Raw genomic sequence first — 21,216 nt, 5'->3', positions numbered from 1 at the left:
CATCAGTTCCCTTCACAATCCAACTGCACAAGAGCTCTGCCTCAAAACAACCATCTCATTTCAATCTGCTGAAGTACTTGAGGAAAAAGTCCCATTTGGTTCCACAGGGCATTAAAGAGAGTTGATAAAATACTGTCACTGCTTCACTAACAACATTGTAAGAGAAACTGCCCTTTTTTAAAATTCACGTATTTATTTGAAAGGCAGAGTGACAGAGATCAAGAGATCTTCTGTCCACTAGTTCACTGGCCCTTTTTGTTAAAACAACAGGTGTAGCACAGTTCAGTGCCACTGATTTGAGTTATACAAAGGTGTTAGCAGTTTTAGGCACTGATTTTCACCATCACACTGAAAAGGACAGATAATATATCAGCATTGATAGAAAGCAGTTTTGACCTCACAGACACCCTGAAGGGGCCTCAGCGACCCACGGGGACCACTGACCACTTGAACTGCTGCTCCAGTTTCAAGCAGGAAACTTCTCTGCCACCTCTCTTTTCAACTCGATCCCAGTCCTCCCTTGCATACAGCCCAGTTCCCTCCTGGCTTCCTCTGCATAGTTACTGTACCAAAGTCCTCCGGAACCTAAACCGAGTTAAACCCAACTCTCTTCAGCCTTTCTCAGGAACAGCTGAATATGGCTAGAGAAAAAGCATCAGCATACTGCCTGGTCAACCTATTGCAAAAAAGCCTCATCCTCTGCCTTCACTTCTTTCACAAAGAATGTACAGTCCCGGCTTCTAAGGCCAATTGTTTGTGCACAGGATCTCAGCCTCTCTAGCTACTCAAGGCCCGTGCCCCTAGTTTACCCTCTCCCTCCTCCACTATAAAATGTTCTCACTTCTTCTAAGAAAAAACAAACATGTTGTAACACCTCCATCCTTAAAGGGGGGAGAGGGATCCCATAATCTCACATCTCCCAGCAACCAAGGTCTGTTTTTTTTTTTTTCTTGCTCTCCTTTATAGCAAAAGGACTGTCTGTAATTCCAGTTTCACTTCTCATGGCATCTCTTGAGTCCACACCAATGAGGCTTACCCCAGTCACTCCACCGCCACTCCTCTTCAATATCACCAGGGACCTCCTCGCCAAATTCAAACTTCAGTTCTCAGCTTTTATATTACTTAAACAATGCATTTGATCTAGTTCATAACTCTTGTCTTGAAACACTTTATTTGGCCTCCCATGTTTAGAAGGGAGGAGGGCCCGACGCCAAGGCTCACTAGGCTAATCCTCCGCCTTGCGGCACCGGCACACCGGGTTCTAGCCCCGGTCGGGGCGATGGATTCTGTCCCGGTTGCCCCTCTTCCAGGCCAGCTCTCTGCTGTGGCCAGGGAGGGCAGTGGAGGATGGCCCAAGCGCTTGGGCCCTGCACCCCATGGGAGACCAGGAAAAGCACCTGGCTCCTGCCTTCGGATCAGCGCGGTGTGCCGGCCGCAGCGTGCCAGCCGTAGCAGCCATTGGAGGGTGAACCAATGGCAAAAGAAGACCTTTCTCTCTGTCTCTCTCTCTCTCACTGTCCACTCTGCCTGTCAAAAAAAAAAAAAAAAAAAAAAAGAAGGGAGGAGGAAGGCAAAAAAGTGACACTCGGGGCCAACTATCTGAATGCTATGAAACAGATCTAGTTCTGTGGTTTCTTCAGAGGGGACAGAAGAGTCCAAGATATCAAATTCGTTTTAGATCTCAAGTTTGAAAGAGTAATAGAACATCTCCGGGGCAGGTGCTGTGGCACAGTGGGTTAAAGCCCTGTCCTGAAGCGCCTGCATCCCATATGGGCGCCGGTTCTAGTCTGGCCTGCTCCACTTCCAGTCCAGCTCTCTGATGTGGCCTGGGATAGCAGAAGATGGCCCAAGTCCTTGGGCCCCTGCACCCACGTGGGAGACACAGAAAAAGCTCCTGGCTTTGGATCGGCACAGCTCCGGCCATTGTGGCCATCTTAAGAGTGAACCAGCGGATGGAAGACCTCTCTCTGTGTCTCTACCTCTAACAGTAACTCTGTCTTTCAAATAAATACAGTAAATCTTTTTTTAAAAAGAGTAAAAGAATATCTCAATAGAAATGGAAAGTAAGGATAGCATTCCATTTCCTTACACAACATTTGAATGGCCCCATCCAACACAGCGGAACGTTTCCCTAACCATGGCCTACAGAAAAGAGTTTATGTGGTTCGTCCCAGCCTGAGACTACCACCTGTATCTAATGACTCCAGTCAATGACCATCGGCACGGCTGGCTGGTGAAGTGGAACCACCAAAGAATTCAGGACGGCGACTGGGTGATGACAACAGCGGTGGTGCTAGGTCTACATTTACACTCATCCCAGGCAAAGCACCCTGCTAAAACACCATATATGCTCTTTAGTTTATAACCCTCATACTTGTTTATGAAGCGGAACTTCTATCATTCCTGTGGAACATAAGAGGTATTTAAAACAGCAGCTTGCTCCAAATCACAGCGATTAATGGGAACGTCTTCAGATTTGGAGACAGGGCCGTGCAACTCCAACCCTCAACCTTTCTAAGCAAAAGCTACCACTTCTTGCAAGAAAAATCGGGACACTTCAATTGGATGGGTGCCAATTCAAAAACCTCCGGATTATTCAAACAGCAAAAGTCGCCATATATACACACGACGCACTTTTCCATACGTAATGTTCCATTTCACAGCGCTCACACTTCCGACTTCACACACATATTTTCTCCTTCACAGCTCTGGATATTTGCATGGCCTCTCAAATGAAGCTAGCAGGCTCTGAACTATCACCACAGGAGCTGAACTCGTTTTCCAGTCTCCCGTTTCCCACCCTCCTCTCATTATTTCATCACACGCCGGAAGTGGGCCCAGGGGCTACCTCAGTCTACTTCCAGCAGCAAGAGACGAATAAACCCATTGGGAAACGGATTTGCACAAGCCGACCCTCATCCCAAGCAAAAAGAGTTTCTGCTTGCAAAAGACCACACAGAAAAGAAATACGGGGCCTATGGTCGCCTGGCCAAAACATTTCAGGTAGCGAGGTAGCCCGACAAACAACCTAGCTTCAAACTCCAAACCCAAGTCTCACCGCCCTGCCCACCCCGCCCCCAGCCCTGCCCGGCGGAAGCTCGTCGGAGATGAGCCCATTGAAGCCGTCACCTTCAAGAGACATCCTCTGTCATAGTGCTCGCAGCCCCGCTGCCCTCGCTGCCGGCTGCGGGCGCCATCTTCCCGCGCCGTCGCCGCCATCTCCACCACCTCCCCTCACACACCACAGACCCTTCCCCCAGGATGCAAACCACGCCCAGAGAAGCAGCGCCGCTCGGGCGCACCCCCTCCCGGCCGCGGCTGCCACCGGGGCCAAGATGGCGGAGGGGCACGTGACCCGGGGCAGGCCGATTTCCGGTTCCCGGGGCGACGGGGCGGAAGCGAGGGGAGACGCAATATCTGTCGTCGATGGTAGTCGCTGTCTTCGCTGCGAACGGTAATTACTCTTATGTCGCTGCTGCTTTGCTCCGCATCGCTGCCCGCCCGAATTCTGGAGCGCGTCTCGGAGCGAGGAGGACTGCAGCGGCGCGCAGACGCCAGCTGGCCCTCGAGGAAGGGGACCGGCACCTGTGACAGGGCGGCCCCTCCCTCCCTCGGGCGGCCGGGAGCCTCGAGAAGGGGGCGGAGCGCCGCCAGGCCTGGAGCTCGGGAGCCGGGCCGTGCGCGCGCCGGCGCCGCGACCTGCTGCTTGCTCCCGTCCCCTTCGGCTCTGCTCGCTCTTGCTTCAGTCATTCATTCAGTGTATTCACGTTGACTGTGGGCCCCGTCCGCGGCTGAGCCGTGAGGACGAAAAAGTGAAAGCATAGTCGGTCCCACCGCCCCCTCACGCAGCGCCCGGCCGGGTGGGGAGGAAAACTGGTCAGAGTCGCGGGGGTAAATGTAGAATGACGGCCAAGTGCGAGGGAGAAGCGGGGGCCTGGGAGGCCCGAGGTGCCAGGCACTGACCGGAGCCGGGTGCCCAGCAAGGTGCCCGGGTAGGCGGCCAGGCGAGCCGCGGTTAGCGCGCCAGGAGGTCTTGGGGGGCGCGGGGCTGGCCGTGTGCAAGGCTCCAGAAGTGCAGGTAGACCCCTCGCCTTATGAAAGCGCCAAGCCCCCGGAACATTTGATGCGCAGAGCTGCAGGGCTTGGAAGGGAACATTGGCCTTCGGCTTTGTCGCGTTGTTACATGTGTCCTAAAACGTCCTGGGAGAGGTGAGGAGGCTCCCAGGCTGCTCTGAAGTCACTAACTTCGCGTGTTCCTGTTCTTTCAGTTCCTTGATGAGCTGCTAAAATCATGGTGAAATGTTGCTCTGCCATTGGATGCGCTTCCCGCTGCTTGCCAAATTCCAAATTGAAGGGACTGACGTTTCACGTGTAAGATTCGGCCATGGTTAAGCAGAGTGCTGTTGACGGATAGAAAGCCAAGATCGTTCTGTTGAAGTATTCAATTTTGAACTTGAGTGCCCAAGTGCTTTTAAAATCACCTTTTCAGTTAAACTTGAAGTGACAGTGACAACCTTACACTTTTGCAATGTAGTTTAAGATACCTGCCAAGGTTTTCAAGAGACTAGTTAACAAAATATATATATATCCAAATCAATTTGCTAATATTACTTTGCATTTTAACATACCTTCAAGGAAATTCAGTGTGGCTTATATGTAGTTGACAATCTGAAGGAAGCTGCTTTGCTCAAATATATACTGTCTTTTCTGTTTAGAAATAGACCAAGGATAGGTTGTAGGAAAATAAATTACATGTTCGACCGAGGGTTGTTTAGCTGCATTACAGGTAAGTCCAGATGATCCTAATTTAGTGTTTTAGCTATACTCCTCACAACCGCAGGAGAGAATGAGCAATAAGATTTTAAAATGATTCATTTCCTGAAGATTTATTTTGCCACTTACGTGTCAGGCACTGTGCTATCTGCTAGAGATTTGCTACCCACATGTACCCTACTGTATTCCAAAAAAGATCTGAACCAGCTTGGAAAATTTAGAAATTTATTGGCGTCCAGATCTCTCAAAAAAGGTCTGATCCCCAGAACTCCAAACTCTGCAACTTCTCAGTCACCAAGCATTTGTAGACCTGCTGTGTATTAAATGCTGGACTAAGAAATTTTCTTGTGCTACAGAAAAATGAAAGTACAAGGAGCCCTATTCACCAGAGAGAAAATCTGGAAATCACTTCAGATAGGAAAAGGCTAAGGGACATTCTTTATCACTTATGGATTAAGAAAAACCTTTCAACTGTGGATCTTAATATAAAGTGCTGAATATCCATTGAAATTTTTCTTCCTTAGGCGAAGAATTGAAATGAGGGCTACAGTCTACAGCATAATTGGCAGAAAATCTGAACATTAAAATTGAGATTTATGAAAACATAAAACATAGTTCCCTGAATATTTCAGTTCCCAAGAGTGGTAACAAACTAGTGAAGGAATTAATTCAGCCTTAGCCAGTTATATAAGACAGATTTAATTCAAGTATATCCATACTGTTTAATTTTTAATATTCTTTTCTAGATTCCCCACAGATGAAAACATCAAAAGAAAATGGGTATTGGCAATGAAAAGACTTGATGTGAATGCTGCAGGCATTTGGGAACCTAAAAAAGGAGATGTGTTATGCTCAAGGCACTTTAAGAAGTCAGATTTTGATAGAAGTACTCCAAATATTAAGTTGAAACCTGGAGTCATACCATCTATCTTTGATTCTTCATTTCACTTAAAGGTTTGTTTATGAGATTCTGCTTACCATCATTACTCACTTTTTGGGTGCTGTTAAAGAACCTTCACCACTCTGCTAACATTTTTATTGTTTGCTGTTCATCTGAAATCCATTCTTCCTTATTTAATGTGTAGGTTGTACCTTAAACTTTTAAAATGTCTTAGGTACAAAGAAGTATTTTATAAGGAGCCACTGAAATATTTGTACATTACTAAAGTTTGATTAAGTTAGTGTTGACTTTAGGAGTTGGCATAATTCAAGATTTGTGACTAAAAAATGGAGATTATGGGTAGGCCTTTGATCTAGTGGTTAAGATGCTAATTACCAAGCCCACACCCTATATCATTGTTCGTAGGTTTGATTCTTGACTCCAGCTCCCTATTCCAGCATCCTGCTAATTCAGACCTTAGAAAGCAGCAGGTGGTAGCTAAAATAGTTAGGTCCCTGCCACCCACATGGGAGACCTGATTGAGTTCCCAGCTTCTGGCTACAGCCCTACCCCAGCCCCTGTAGGCATTTGGGGAATAAACCAGCAGGTGAGAGCCCTATCTGTCTACCTTTCAAATAAAAAAAACATTTAATAAAGATTAACATGAGATTGAACTTTCTGAGTTGACACTCTTCACACTGGTGCGTAAGTCAGAAGCAGAGCCACTAACTTCTAAGAGCTACATACAAGCAAACTTAAAGCCTAGGAAGGACCAAAAGGAAGAAAATCAAAAGAGATGAATAGGAGAAAGAAAGGAGAGAAAAGGTCAAAAAAGAAAACCCAGAAAGAGGGTTAAATAAGTACACTCTAGTTGAATTACTTGTTTTTTCTCAGTGATAGTACCATGGGTTGACTACCTCACCCTCAGTATCTCTTGACTTTATATACCTGAAAGTGTACTTGCCTCTAGAAACTGTTGCCTGATTGGTTAATTCCAGTGTGGAAAATGCAGGAAAAGCCTGTGGATTCCTAATATAGTACTCAGCCTCCATGGAAAGGTCTCTCCTTCCTGATAGCTGGAAACAAGGAAAGTTGTGCAGAATTGTGCTTGGTCCTGTGCGGACTCGGGCACTCTCTCTACTTGGTCCTGTCACAGTGCCTGAGTGACCAAGTAGAGAATGCCTCACTTTCTTCTACTTAATAAATGTATAATTTCATGTGCAATTTGCTCTAAAGATTTTGTTTCCTACTAGCAAGGTGTCCTCTAGCTGTAATGTTTAGAAGATATTAAGAAAAGCATAGTCAACTAAATCACATTACCAACTTTCAAAAACAACTGTTCATAACAAAGAAATTTTTCGTTATAGGAAATTAGGTGATAAAAGCAAAATTCAAAATATCACATAATCCAGAGATAACAGTATGAACACTTTCATGAATATCTCTGCAGTCATTTGTAGCTTATGTATAAATTCACCTATATTTACAGATACTTGTTTTTCTGTTTTTGTATTTATACAGTACTTACTAGGTGCCAGTCACTGTTTAAGCACTTTACATAGAAACTCACTTTCCTCCTCAAAAACAACCATAAGAGGAAAGTACTACTGTTTTCATTTTATCATTTGAGGAAAGCACAGCCCAGGAAACTGGAATGCATTCCCCAGGATCACACAACTTACTAAATATCAGAGACTTGAATTGAATGCAGGCATTTTGTCTCCAAAGTCCACTCTTTATTACTTTCTGTGACATTAAATATCTTCCCCACATGAAGGCTTTCAGGCTTTGGATTCCATAAGAATTATCTGGGGAGTTTACTCTACTTATAGAAAATTTGATTCAGTAATTTTGATTGGTCCTGGAATCTGCCTTTTTTAACAAGTTCTCACAAGATTGTGCTGCAAATCTGTATACATCACATTTTAAAAAGAAGCCAATATATCTTTCAACTAAACATTATTGAACTATAATGTGGAAAAGTGGGCACAGCATAAGTGTACAAATAATGAATTTTCACAAAGCATATACACTCAAGTAAATGCTCCCAGACCAAGATACAGAACATTAACAGCCCCCTAGAGGGCTCTTTCTTGGTCACTACCTCCTGCAAGGATAACCTATGCTGACTTCAGTCACTATTAATTACATAAATGAGTCCTATATTATATATCCTGGCTTCTTTAGTTTTACATTTTGTGTGACTCATCCATGTTAGTATTCCATTTACTCTCTGTGATAGTAATCCATTTGCTTTCTTTGCTATGTAGTATTCATTTGTATAAGCTATGGTTTCTCCCTTCTACTCTGGAACACTTGAGTTGCTTTCACTTTGGGGCTATTATAAATGTTACAAGTGTTAACATTTTGTTTGCTGGTTCAGCTTGAGTAGATAGTGCCATGGTTTCCAAAGTGGTTTTGCAAATTCACAGTCCCACCATTAATATAAGGGGCTTCAACAGGTTCATAGAAAGTGTATATTATTTATAAACTATGCATGGATTTCAAAAATTTATTGCACCAAAATAAACTCAGTAGCTAACTTTTTACAGTATGTATGAGTAAGATCTAGTTTGAAGCACAAAAGATAAGACAACAGTCTGAAAAGAGCCTCTATCAAAGCAACATGAATTCTACTCAAATTGAACCAACAAAAATCCAATTTATGGTGAAGCTTGGATGGAACAATGGTGAAATCCTTGATGCTGTATGGGAAGTTCATAGGTACAGTGCCTCAAAACAGTTTTCAAATGGGTAACTCATTTTAGGAAGAGATAAGGTTAAAGCCTGTAGCAGCAAACCATCCGCATCAATTGGAAGGAAAAAATTAATCTTGTTCATGCCCTAATTGAAGAGGATCAATAATTAACAGCAGAAGCATAGCCAACACCATAGACATCTCAATTGATTCCACTTCTACAAGTGTGACTGGAAAAAATGTAGCAATAAGGGGGAGCTCTGGCGTAGGGGATAAAGCCGCAGTCTGCAGTGCACATGTCCAATATGGGTGCCAGTTTGAGAGCTGGCTGCTCAACTTCCAATCCAGCTTCCTGCTGTGGCTTGGGAAAGCTCCAGAAGAAACTCCTGGCTTGTGGCTTCAGATCGGCCCAACTCCACCCATTGCAGCCATTTAAGGAGTGAATCGGCAGATGGAAGACCTGTCTCTCTGCCTCTGCCTCTCTGTAAATCCACCTTTCAAATAAATAAATAAATATTTTTTTTTAATGTAGCAATATTTCTTTTTTTTTTTTTTTAAACAGGCAGAGTGGACAGTGAGAGAGAGAGAGACAGAGAGAAAGGTCTTCCTTTGCCGTTGGTTCACCCTCCAATGGCCGCCGCGGTCGGCAGCTGCAGCCGGCACACCGCGCTGATCCGATGGCAGGAGCCAGGTACTTATCCTGGTCTCCCATGGGGTGCAGGGCCCAAGCACTTGGGCCATCCTCCACTGCACCCCCTGGCCACAGCAGAGAGCTGGCCTGGAAGAGGGGCAACTGGGACAGAATCCGGTGCCCCGACCGGGGCTAGAACCCGGTGTGCCGGCGCCGCAAGGCTGAGGATTAGCCTAGTGAGCCGTGGCGCTGGCCAGCAATATTTCTGCCCTGGGTACTGAAACTTGCACTGTCCAACTGTAGACAAGAATAGAGTTTACAATGGAAATTTTCAACAAAATAGGATAAAGATCCTGAAGAACTGGAACAAGATGCAGAACGTGGCTTTACCAGCACAATCTTGAAAACAAGACACAAGCAAACCAATAGCAACAGTTTTTTGGGATACTCAGCATTTTGCGTTGACTTTCTGGAGGGCCAAAGAATGATAACATCTGCCTTTTAGGAGAGTATTTTGAGATAGTTAGCCAAAGCTTCAGCAGAAAAATGCTTAGAAATGCTTCACCAGTGAGTTCCTGTACCATAACAATGTGCTCATTGCTGTTAGCAATCTAGGACAATTTTGCAGGAGTTTGGTGGGAAATCATTAGGTGTACATCTTATGAGATTGGGCTCTTTATGACTCCTGCTTCTTCATCTTAAAAAATCTTTAAAGGGCACGATTTTTCTTCACATAATAATGTAAAAATGGCTGCAATGGCATGGTTAAATTCCCATGATCCTTAGTTCTTTAGGGATGGACTAAATGGCTTGTATTAATACTTAGAAGAGTATCTTGAACTTGATGGAGCCTTTGCTGAGAATGTTTGTACTTTTCATTTTTATCTTAGTCCATTTTCACAAACCATAGACGTCCTGTCATACATAAAAGTTTCTCTGGGTTCACAACGTCAGCAGGACTTAACAGTTTTATTAAACTCTCTTTTTCTTGTTTTTTGTTTTGTTTTTGTTGTTGTTATTCTGTTTTCCCAGACAGTGAACTCTCTTCTATTGGTTCACTCCCAAAATGCCTGCATTGGCCAGGGCCAGAGCCAAGAGCCAGAAACACAATTTGAGTCTCCCACATGGGTTGCAGGAACCAAGTTACTTGAGCCATCACCACTGCCTCCCAGGGTCTGCTTTGGTGGGACACTAGAGTCAGGAGCCAGAACCAGGAAGTACATACAGGCACTCTGATGTGGGACATGAGTGGCTTAACTGCTAGGTTAAATGCCCACTCCCAGTTTTAAAGAATATTTTTAATGATTATAGGAGTACAGCAGTTGACCCTGTAAAAGAAAAATGTTATCAGTTTTGCAATCAATGGTAGATTATCACCTTTCAGGATTTTAAACTGCACTAAAATGAACATCTTTTTAAAAGATTTACTTATGGGAAGGAGAGAGAGCATCTATCTGCTGATAACTCCTCAGATGGCCACAACAGCCAGGAACTACGACTTTCATTTGGGTCTCCCACATGGATGGCAGGAACCCAAACACTTGGGCCATGCTCCACTGCTTTTCTGAGGCCATTAGCAAGAGCTGGATCAGAAGTGGAACAGCTGGGACACAAAATGGCACGCATGTGAAATGCTGAGATCATAGGCAGCAACTTTACCCACTATGCCACAATGCCGATCCCAAAAATGAACATTATTACAGCAGATCTTTATACATATCCTTCCACTTTAAATTCCTGGAAGTAAAATTGAATCAAAAAGCATGCACATGTCTAAATTGCTTGTAATACAGATCTCCCAAAGGCTTATCAGAAAGCTGTATAATCTACTAGCTGTTCATATCAGCCCTAATCCTTGGTATAAGTTGTGTTTTTAGTATTTGCTAAACAATGCCACAGTGCCAGCCCCTATTTTTCATTTTTTGAAATTCAGGTTTTAATCAGTTCTATATTTTTTCTTGTGTTGAAAAGAGTCTTGTGCGTGACTATCTTTTCCTGGAATTTTTTTCTATTTAGTGCTAAGAAAGTATTAACTGTTATTACTGTGTAACACATTTTTAATAGCTAGTAGGACATATCCTCATATCCTCCCCTCATTAGGACTCTTCTTTTTTGGAAAATTTGTGTTTCCAGATGAATTTTAATAAGTAATCTGAATGGAATCTACTGTTTTTTTTTAAAGTAGTTTTTATGAAAAGAAATGTGGTATTTTCACTAAACAAAGTTAAGGAATAAAAATTTAATGAACAGAGTATCTCATTGATTCTTTATTAACTGTTCTTCACAGGAGAAAAGAGAAAATATTCATTGTAGAAAAAATTTCACCCTTAAAACCATTCCAGTAACAAATCACAATCACAAGCTTGTTGGTGCTTCCTCATGTATTGAAGAATTCCAGTCCCAGTTCATTTGTGTAAGTAAAATTGCCTACTGAGCTAATGTTGATACTCTTAAGATAAATGTGTCCTGTCCATTAGTACTAGACTTTTCAGAATATTAGACAAAACCTTGTAAGGGTTAGGTGTTTGAGATTTTTTTTTCAATATATAAAATCCACAAGTAATATTGCCTCCCATGGTCATTGTAATTTATATGCATGCAATAGTTAATCCTTTGTTTATATACTATTTAGTATGAAAGATGCACTTGCAAGAATATTTCTACCAAGAAAATAATTTCTCCCTTTAAGCACTCTATTTCCTGTGTGAGAATATCTAATAAAAAATAACTGTGTCTTTAGGTTTTCTTAAAGATCATTCATACACATACAGAGTCTTCAAGCTTGCATTTATTTTTCCAGCTCACTTCCTTTTCATGTTAGAAGCAGGCCTGGGATCCAGATCTGTTTCACTATCTTGATTACTATAGCTTTATAATAATTCTTAAAATCAGGCAGTGTTAGTCCTCCAACTTTTTTTTTTAGAGTTGTTTTGTCTATTAGGTTCTTTGCGTTTTTATGTGTTTTTTGGAATCACTTTGTAAATTTCTGCCAAAAAGTAATTGCATTTAAACTATCTTCTGTTGAATGTACAGATCCAATTGGGAAGAACTGACATCTTAATAATACTAAGTCTGTCAACTCATGAATTAATTATGAGTACATTTCCATTTACAGAGGTCTTTAATTTCTCTCAGCGGTATTTTTAGTTTTAAGTGTGCTCAGATCTTTCGCTTCTTCAGCAGGTTTATGTATTTTATGTTTGGAAGCTATTGTGATTGGTATTATTTTGTTTATTGTTGGCATATGGAAATATAATTGATTTTCGGTATTGCTGTTATATCCAAGAAACTTGTTACACACATTTTATAGCAGCTTTTTATGTAGAGGTTATCAGATTTTTTACATAGATAAGCATGTTTTCTATGATTGAAGACAGTTTTAATTCTTCATTTTCTTGCTTTATTGTACTGTCTGGAACTTCCAGGACTATGCTAAATAGAATTACTGAGAACCAATCTTAATGCCTTTTTCCTGATGTTAAGAGGAAGGCATTCAGTTTTGTGCCACTAAATATAATGTTAGGCTTTTCAGAAAGGCCTTTATCAGACTGAGCTAGTGTCCTTCTGCTCCTAGTTTGCTGAGTGTTTTAATCAGAAATTACTGTTTTGTCAAGTGCCATATATATATATATGTATATATATATATACACGAAGAGAAAGAGCCTATGCTTTGGCTGGCGCCGCGGCTCACTAGGCTAATCCTCTGCCTACGGCGCCGGCACCCTGGGTTCTAGTCCTGGTTGGGGCACCGGTTCTGTCCCGGTTGCTCCTCTTCCAGTCCAGCTCTACTGCGGCCCGGGAAGACAGTGGAGGATGGCCCAAGTGCTTGGGCCCTGCACCTGCATGGGAGACCAGGAGGAAGCACCTGGCTCCTGGCTTTGGATCGGTGCAGCACCACTTGGGGGGTGAACCAATGGAAAAGGAAGACCTTTCTCTCTGTCTCTCTCTCTGTCTCTCACTGTCTTAACTCTGCCTGTCAAAAAAAAAAAAAAAAAAAAAAAAAAAAAAAAAAGAGCCTATTATTTTTCTTTTTATTACAGCAATTTTTAGATGTTAAACAAACCTTTTGTTCCTGGAGTAAAACCTATTCCTCATTATGTGTCAACCCTCTTATATAATATTGGAGTAGATTTGTTAAATTGTTGTTTAATCTTTCCTTGTATGTTCAAGAGGGATATTTGCCCGGTTTTTGGTTTTCCCTTGTAACATCTTTGTCTACTTTCAAATCCAGAATAATGCTGATTGAAAGAATGAGCTGAGGGGTCAGCGCTGTGGCACAGTGGGTTAAAGCCACAGCCTGCAGCACCGGCATTCCTTATGGGCACCAGTTCGGATCCCAGCTGCTCCACTTACGATCAAGCTCTCTGCTGTGGCCTGGGAAAGCAGTGGAGGATGGCCCAGGTCCTTGGGCCCCTGCACCTGCATGGGAGGCCCGGAACAGGCTTCTGGCTCCTGGCTCCGGATCAGCTCAGCTCTAGCTGTTGCAGTAATTTGGGGAGTGACCAGTGGATGGAAGACCTCTCTCTCTCTCTCACTCTCACTCTCTTTCTCTGGCTCTACCTCGCTCTGTAACTCTGTCTTTCAAATAAATAAATCTTAATGAAAAAAGAATGAGCTGAAAATATTATCAACTTCTTCAACTTTCTGGAAGAATTTATGTAGAATTAGTGTTATTTCTTCTATATGTATTTGAGAGAAATTCCCATTGAAGCTATCTGAAGCTACAGTTTCTGTGTGAGAAAAAAATGTTGGTAGCTTCTCTTTTCCAGAGAATTCGTTCATTTCATCACAGTTGCCATATTTATTATCTTAAAGTTGTTAATAACATTTCCTTATTTATCCTTTTATTATCAGCAGAATCTGTAGTTACAGCATTCAGTCTGACATTGATAATTTATTTCTGTCCTCTTTTATTGCTAATTATTCTTCAAGATTTATCAATTTTATTGATGTTGTCAAAGAACTAGCTTTCATTGATTTCCTTTTGTTAAAAAAAATTTATCTATTTATTTTAAAGAGTTACAGAGAGAGGGAGAAAGAGAGAAAGAGAAATCTTCCATCCACTGGTTCACTCCCCCAGATGGCCACAATAGCCAGCACTCCTCCAGCCCAAAGCCAGAAGCCAAGAACCTCCATCTGGGTCTTCCAGTTGGGTGGAGAGGCCCAAGCACTTGGGGCCATTTTCTGCTGCTTTCCCCAGGCCATTGGCAGAGAGCCAGATTGGAAATGGAGCAGCCGGACATGAACTGGCACCCATATTGCTGGCATCACAGGCGGCAGCTTTACATACCACATCACAACACCAGCCCCAGTTTTCATTTTTGTGTGTTTCTTACTTCATCAATTTTCACTCATTGTTACTTCCTTTTTTCTGTCTATTTCAATAAAATTAGCTCATGTTTTTCTAGTTACCCAGGAGAGAAGCTGAATTCATTTTTTGAGGTTTCTTCCTTAGTGTAATTTCTTCCAAAGTTTTCTTTCAGTAGCATTCTACTAATTAAGTATATTTTCATTTTCATTCAGTTCAAAATACTTCAAATTCCATTTTAATTTGTTCCTCAACCCATGAGTAGCTTAGAAGTATGTTATATAGTTTCCAAATATTTGAGGATTTTCTAGACCTCTATTATTAATTTCTAATTTCATTCTTTTGTGGTCACAGAATATGCATATCATAGCTTAAATCCTTTTAAATGTATTGAGACTTACAACCGAATAATCTGTCTCAGTAAATGTATTCTGTATATCTGCAAAAAATATCCATTTTGCTGATGATACCTAAAATGTTCAATAAATGTCAGTAGATCAAGTTGTTTGATAATGTTTTTCAGGTCTTCTTTATTCTAACTGAATTTCTGTGTATTTGTTCATCTTTTTTTTTTTTTTTTTTTAAGATTTATATGTTAATTTGAGAGGGAGAGAGCTCTCCATTGGCTGATTTACTCCCCAAATGGCTGCAATGGCCAGGGCTGGATCAGGCCAAATCCAGGAGCCAGAAGCTTCAACTGGGTCTCCCTCATGGAAGGCTCGGGCATATTAGCAGGGAGCTGGATCAGAAGTGGAGTAGCCAGTGCTCAAACATGTGTCATATGGGATGAAAGCATCAAAGGCAGTGACTTAACCTGCTGCACCATGATTCTGGCTCCTGTTCATCTATTTTTGGGAAAGACATTTAAACTTGTAGTATAATTTGTCTAATTCTTCTTGTAGTTTTCAGTGATTTTTAATTGTATTTTGCAACATTGTTATTAAGTACATATTTATGTTTTGATAAATTAACCTCTTTATGATTTAGATAGAAATGTCTGGTATTCCTAAAACTAATATTTGCTGTGTCCTTTATTCCTGATACTCATATTTGCTGTGCAGTTGACTTTGACAGTCCTATACTCATTCTAGACCTCTTACTAGTGTTATCATGGGGTATCTTTTTCCATTCTGTTACTTGTAACCAATTCCTGTCTTTTTCTCTTTGAAGCATGAATTTTTGCCGGCAGCAAATACTTTTGGGTCTTGCTTTCTTTTAAATTCCAGTGTGATAAATCTCTACCCTTTAACTTGGTTATTTAGACCATTTACACTTAGTGTGGTGATTGATAAAGTTAGGTTTAAATGTGTCATTTTCCTATTCCATTTATTTTTGTTCCCATTTTCTTCTTTCTCTGCTTTCTTTAGGATTAATTGAATAAGTAGTAAATTACCTTTGAAAGAGGTGATTTCTCCCTAAATATTGCCTAACAATCTTACCCAGGTATTTCCCATGTGGTTGCAATTCCCAGAACTTTTCATTCCTTCATTTAAGTCCATATTTCCATCTGGTATCATTCTGCCAGAAGGACTTACTTTACCATTTCATATAGTTCATTAGTTCTGCTAATGATGAGTTCTTTAAAAATGTATTATTGGCCAGTGCCACGGCTCACTAGGCTAATCCTCCGCCTTGCGGCGCCGGCACACTGGGTTCTAGTCCCAGTCGGGGCACCAGATTCTGTCCCGGTTTCCCCTCTTCCAGGCCAGCTATCTGCTATGGCCCGGGAGTGCAGTGGAGGATGGCCCAAGTGGAGCCCCCGGGTCTCGAACCAGCATCCATATGGGATGCCAGCCCTTCAGGCCAGGGCGTTAACCTGCTGTGCCAGAGTGCCGGCCCCTGGGTGAGCTTTTTTTTTTTTTTTTTTCCTTCATCTATTTCTATCCTAGCTTCTTTTCTTCCCCTTTGGGGACTCTTAACCATATGTGTTGAGGCTATCTGCAGTTCACCACAGCTTGCTGATGCTTTTGTTCTTTCTGTCCCCCTTTCATCTATGGTCAGTTCTGGATAGTTCCTATTGGTATTTCTTCACACTCAGTAGTCTTCTTCTGAAATGTCTAATCTGCTATTCTCTGTGTGTTTCACTTCACACATTGTAGTTTCCATCTCTAGTTGTTCTATTTGTATCTTTTACTGTTTTCCACACCTCTACCTTTTTGAATATTTAGAATATGGTTTTAATAACTTAATTCTTCTTGCCTGCTAATTCTAACAGTTGTATCAAGTCCTGACTTGGTTTTTTTTCATTGATTGATTTATCTCTGTTGTGGTGGATTTTTCCCTGCTTAGTTGCATGCCTGATAAAATTTTTTAATTAGTTTATTTATTTGAAAGGCAGACTTAGAGACACAGAGAGAGAGAGAGAGAGAGAGAGAGGTCTTCTGTCCGCTGGTTCACTCTCCAAATGGCTGCAACGGCTGTAGCTGGGCTGAGCTTTTTCTGGGTCTCCCACATGGGTGTGGGGGCCCAAGCACTTGGACCATCTCTTACTGCTTTCCCAGGCCATAGCAGAGTAAGGTTGGGTGAGGAGCAGCCAGGACTTGAACCAGCGGCCGTATGGGATTCCAGAACTGCCGGCAGAAGCTTAGCCAGCTACACCACAGCATTGGCCCAAGCTAATAAATTTTGAAATCCACCCATTGTTTTCAGTTTGCTAGATTCTAGTATATTTCTGTTCTGTTTTCTTGAGAATTGCTCTGAGATAGTTATTTAGAAACAGTTTCCTTTGAGATTTTGCTTTGTTAGGCAGGTCTAGAACGTGCTCAAAATAGGGCTATTTGCTGTCCACTATTGAAGGAAGACTCTACTCAATGCTCCAAAAGTGTAGACGTTTTCTAATCTAACCAGTGGGAATAGTGCCTGTCCTCGTGAGCACAGGACTCTGCTAATCTCCTCTGGTTTTCTTTCTTCAACCTTGAGTAGCTTCCACACAGGCATGCACTGATCTTACTCATGGAACACTCGAGGAGCCTTGGAAGATGTCCAGTTTTCTGTTCACTTCTTTCTAGTACTTTGTCTGATGGTTTGTAGCCAGCTTGGTTTCTCTGGAAACTTTGCACTGTTTCTTCAGTTTGGATTCCCAAGCTCTGCCTGGGTCTCCCCCCCCCCCCCCCCGGCACTGAGGCCTAGAACTCTCAAGATAGTAGGCTGCAGCAGTCACAGGCTCACTTCTTTATTGCCCAGCGTCTCCACAATAACTGACTTCCTTGCACAGTGTCCATTATCTTCAAAACTATTTGTACATCTTTTGGCCATATATTGGTTCTTTGAGGTAGGAGTCCATCCAGTTACTTCATCTTGGCTGGCAGCAAAAGTCCTCTTCACTGATTTTAATATCAGTAGCTTTGCAAAGCTATTTTACAGTACCTCTGTAAAATATGCCAGTGTTAGCTTCCTGATTTTCAAATAAAGAAAATATACCAGGCAAACTTACATATAATCTTAACGAATGTTGAAAAAATTAAATTATCTCTAAAAATTCAAGACCAGAGTCCTATAAATCTCAGTTGTAGGACCAGGACCAGTGTTCTTTTTCTGTCATCCCTTATAAAGTGAAGTACTCATCAAAATTAAGTAATTCAGTGAAAATTTAACAATGAAAGTGTGTTTGTTACTTACCGGCCCCTCCCTTAAGGAAAGAAAACTGTGTAATCAGTGCAACTATCATGTTCATAGCAGATACCTATCCCAGGATGAAAAGTGATTGCCATCAGTAACGTTCTCCCCTCCTCACATGTGCCTAGCCTTAAAAAAAGGAGAGAAGCCCTACACACCATAAATATTGCTTCCACTTTTCCTATGTTCTTTAAACCTCTAAACAGCGCCAATTCAAAGATCTCTAAGTTTTATAAACAAACAACTAAGACTTAATTACAAGCTTTTATCTAACTTCTTACCTGTGTGATTTAATAACTTAATGTCTATGTTTTTAGGAACATAGCTACAGTGTAATGGACAGTCCAAAGAAACTTAAGCATAAATTAGATCATGTGATCAGCGAGCTGGAAGATACCAAGGAAAGCCTACGGAATGTTTTAGAACGAGAAAAACATTTCCAAAAATCACTGATGAAGACAATCAGGGAATTAAAGGATGAATGTCTGATAAGCCAAGAAACAGCAAATAGACTGAATGCCTTCTGTTGGGAGTGTTGTCAGGAGAGCATAGAAAGAGATTATATTTCATGAAATAATATTCTGTTTACCGAAAATTGGCATTGGTACAACTTTTTAGAAAATACTTGTCATTTCCATCACTAAATATGCCCATCATTTAAAAGTGCTTCTTTAGCCTCTGAAGCATACTGTGTTATAGTTGTTATCCAAAGACTTTTTTTGAAAATGCACAGTCATATGTGGTAGTTATCATGGTTTTGTGTGACTTGTGACAATTATGTTTTTATAGGCCTGAACTAGTGCTAGGTCACTGTTGTAAGATGTTAAAATCTGAAGAAAATTGTGCAAGACTAAGATCACGTGAAGTTACAGTAGTAGGAACTACCTGTTTCTTCAGCACAAGACTTGTGGCTTCCGAGGAACGCAATATCATACACTTTATGACATGGTGAATTTTACTTATGAAGCACAGCTCATTTATAGCATATATCCATCTTGGATCCAATCCAAGGTACTTTAGTTGCCAATAATACTAAAGGGTCTTTTTTATAAGGCTTCCCATAATACTGAACTGAGAATTACACTTGGTGAAGATTTGTTGGCTTTAAAATCGTTAAGAGCCATGAGTTGTCAGTCTTTCAATACAGTACATCATTCTTCTTACTAAGAGCACTTTGATGTAAACCAATATAGCTTTTAAAACAAACTGTCTTATTTTAAAGTGGCTAGTTACTCTGAAAGGTCTGGACATTTTGCTTTATGACTGTTATTTCATCATAAAGGTATATCTTCATAAAGGTCTTTTTGAATACCAGTATTAGCTGAATAATTTTAATGCTGCTTTGTATTTTATAGAAAGTAATTTTGCTGACATTTTTAAAAAACACAAAACATAGATGAAACCATTAAGATTTTAATAGTTGTGGCTCTTCTAGTTTAAGGAATTTGAGAGGATTAAAATGTTTTCTTTAATGAGGAGAGTATAGATGATTGACCAAGGGCTTTTATTTAGAGAAATAAGTAAAACAGCAAGTTTAAAATAGCTTCTTAAAGAATATACAAAAAATTAACTTAGCTATTTTCTGATTGATCCAAGTATCAGAAATTTAGCTCTTCTCCTAATTTCTTACTAAAAACAACTGAAACTATCATAACTACTCTGGACTAGAATAAAAACTAGCCAAAGCCACACTCTGTTTTGAAGCACATGTATACATAGGTGAGCCTCATTTGGAAGTTCATGCTATCATGGTTAGAGTTTGAGTATTGGTTGTTTCGTTGTAGTATGAATCACATTTTGTGCTGATTTGCTCATTGTAATTTTTTTTGTGTTATATTGATATTGGTAAGGATACAGTCACTTGAACTTTTTTGTACTTAAGAATTTTCTGTGTTTTATTGTATGTTATGTTTTTATGTGGGATTCTAAACCTTCCCTCTAAATAGGATTTTTACCCATTTATGAGAGATAAGCATTATGCTTTACATTTTTACTATTTAAAAAAAGAAAACAAAGCCTTTCCTTAGCTACCCATTATTTACTTTAGTTATTTAATTTTGAAACCATAACAGCCACTCTGGTAACAAGTTTGGGTGTGATCTTAAGTATTACGGAGATACTTTGGAGATGTACTTTTTCCCTCACTCTATTTGTGAGCATATAAATTTTAAAAAGGCACTAGAAGACAGAAAATAACAGGATGTGTCCCAATGCAGTATCTCCGGGTGTTAGTACTCTGCTGGCTGCTTAGAATAAATCCAGCCTGGAGGGGCTTTCCAAGAGGAAGGTCCTGGCATCTGCTTCCACCACCACCTGCACAAGCTCTTTGGCTGCTTGTGTTCACATCACTGGACTTCTGCCACTGTCCCTAAGATCAGTGAGAATTAGGTAACTTGAGCAAAATATTGGTATTGTGAAGGACCTGGAGCTGCCCGTTTGTTCTTTATTCTTAGGAGGAAATGGCTTCCAGTAGAAATCTAGCCTACAAAACAGGATCCTCGCCACCCACCATCCCAAATACATACACACAGTATATACCTCAGTCCTCTGTTCCCAGCGATCCCAGCCCAGCCCGGGAAGAACTGTCTGGCACAAAGCAACGCCAAGACACCCCCCATCCACACGTTCTTCAGGCAGCTAAGGCTGCCTAAGGGTTCTAGTTCGCTTTAAAGCTCGGAACAGCCTCTGGATCCTGGAACACACCAGTATACCAGTTCAACCTCAGCACCAAATCAGGTACGAAGGACTTGACGTGGCATTTTTTTCCATGTCAAGTTTAAATTTCTGGAAACAGACTTTGGTTGCTAAAGATAATTACAATTATACCATCGTCTTTAACTTGAGAAAAGATGAAATGTATTATATGTTTAGTTTTAATATAGAATTATTACAGAAATAATTGAGGGTTGAAAAATGCATTATTTATTTGAAAAATAAAGTATTTTCTCCAGTGAGATGTCTACGTGGTTTTTATACATTCAGTTTGTCAATAAAATTTGTAGAGAAAAATGAGATTCTGCTGTCATTTCTTTGGCATCTTTTCTGTCCACCAACCACTCTAACATGGCGTCTGCTTGATTGGATGACCTGAGTGGCGCTGGGCTCGCCCCTAATCATGACCTGGCCATGGAGTGCTTTCCTGCTTTGGGCCTCACTCAAAGCTGGCACCAGTGTATCGGGGATAGCACTGTTCCTAGGTGTTGAGGACGCTGACTCCAGAACCCAAAGAGGCCAGTCAAGCATTGTGCTTCCTTCGTGCTGGAAGTTGCAACAATTTGTTTTTTGACTGTAGAGGGGATGATGTCCTATCA

The 21,216-nt window shown here is 41.3% G+C and overlaps 2 protein-coding genes across 4 annotated transcripts in view; one reads left to right on the top strand and one right to left on the bottom strand.

Moving 5' to 3' along the window:
• The window catches only part of RCHY1 (ring finger and CHY zinc finger domain containing 1), a 31,217-nt gene extending 27,589 nt beyond the window's left edge, over nt 1–3,628 (bottom strand). For both annotated transcript variants that reach the window (XR_016212495.1, XM_002717011.6), the window contains exon 1: nt 3,130–3,628. Coding sequence is in view for 1 of the 2 variants with exons in the window: in XM_002717011.6 (XP_002717057.1) it covers nt 3,130–3,219 (90 nt within the window). In the remaining variant the exon portion in view is untranslated. The remainder of the gene's footprint in view (nt 1–3,129) is intronic.
• THAP6 (THAP domain containing 6) lies at nt 3,327–20,859 on the top strand. 2 transcript variants are annotated; one of them, XM_002717110.6, is made up of 5 exons: nt 3,327–3,454; nt 4,269–4,371; nt 5,520–5,727; nt 11,270–11,395; nt 18,223–20,859. In XM_002717110.6, the coding sequence occupies exons 2-5, from the start codon at nt 4,292–4,294 to the stop codon at nt 18,475–18,477; spliced, it is 669 nt and encodes a 222-aa protein (XP_002717156.1). In that variant the 5' UTR covers nt 3,327–3,454; nt 4,269–4,291; the 3' UTR covers nt 18,478–20,859. The 2 variants fall into 2 exon arrangements, with proteins under 2 accessions (XP_002717156.1, XP_089159351.1); XM_089303225.1 differs by lacking the exon at nt 18,223–20,859 and adding an exon at nt 13,214–13,590.
• The last annotated feature ends 357 nt before the right edge of the window (nt 20,860–21,216 follow it).

Source organism: Oryctolagus cuniculus, chromosome 8 (assembly GCF_051225735.1).
Source record: "Oryctolagus cuniculus isolate XC-2025 breed Fujian yellow rabbit chromosome 8, ASM5122573v1, whole genome shotgun sequence".
In the NCBI taxonomy this organism is placed as follows: Eukaryota; Metazoa; Chordata; class Mammalia; order Lagomorpha; family Leporidae; genus Oryctolagus; species Oryctolagus cuniculus.
Note: the sequence above shows the minus strand (reverse complement) of the source record. Positions and strands in the feature narration are given on the sequence as shown.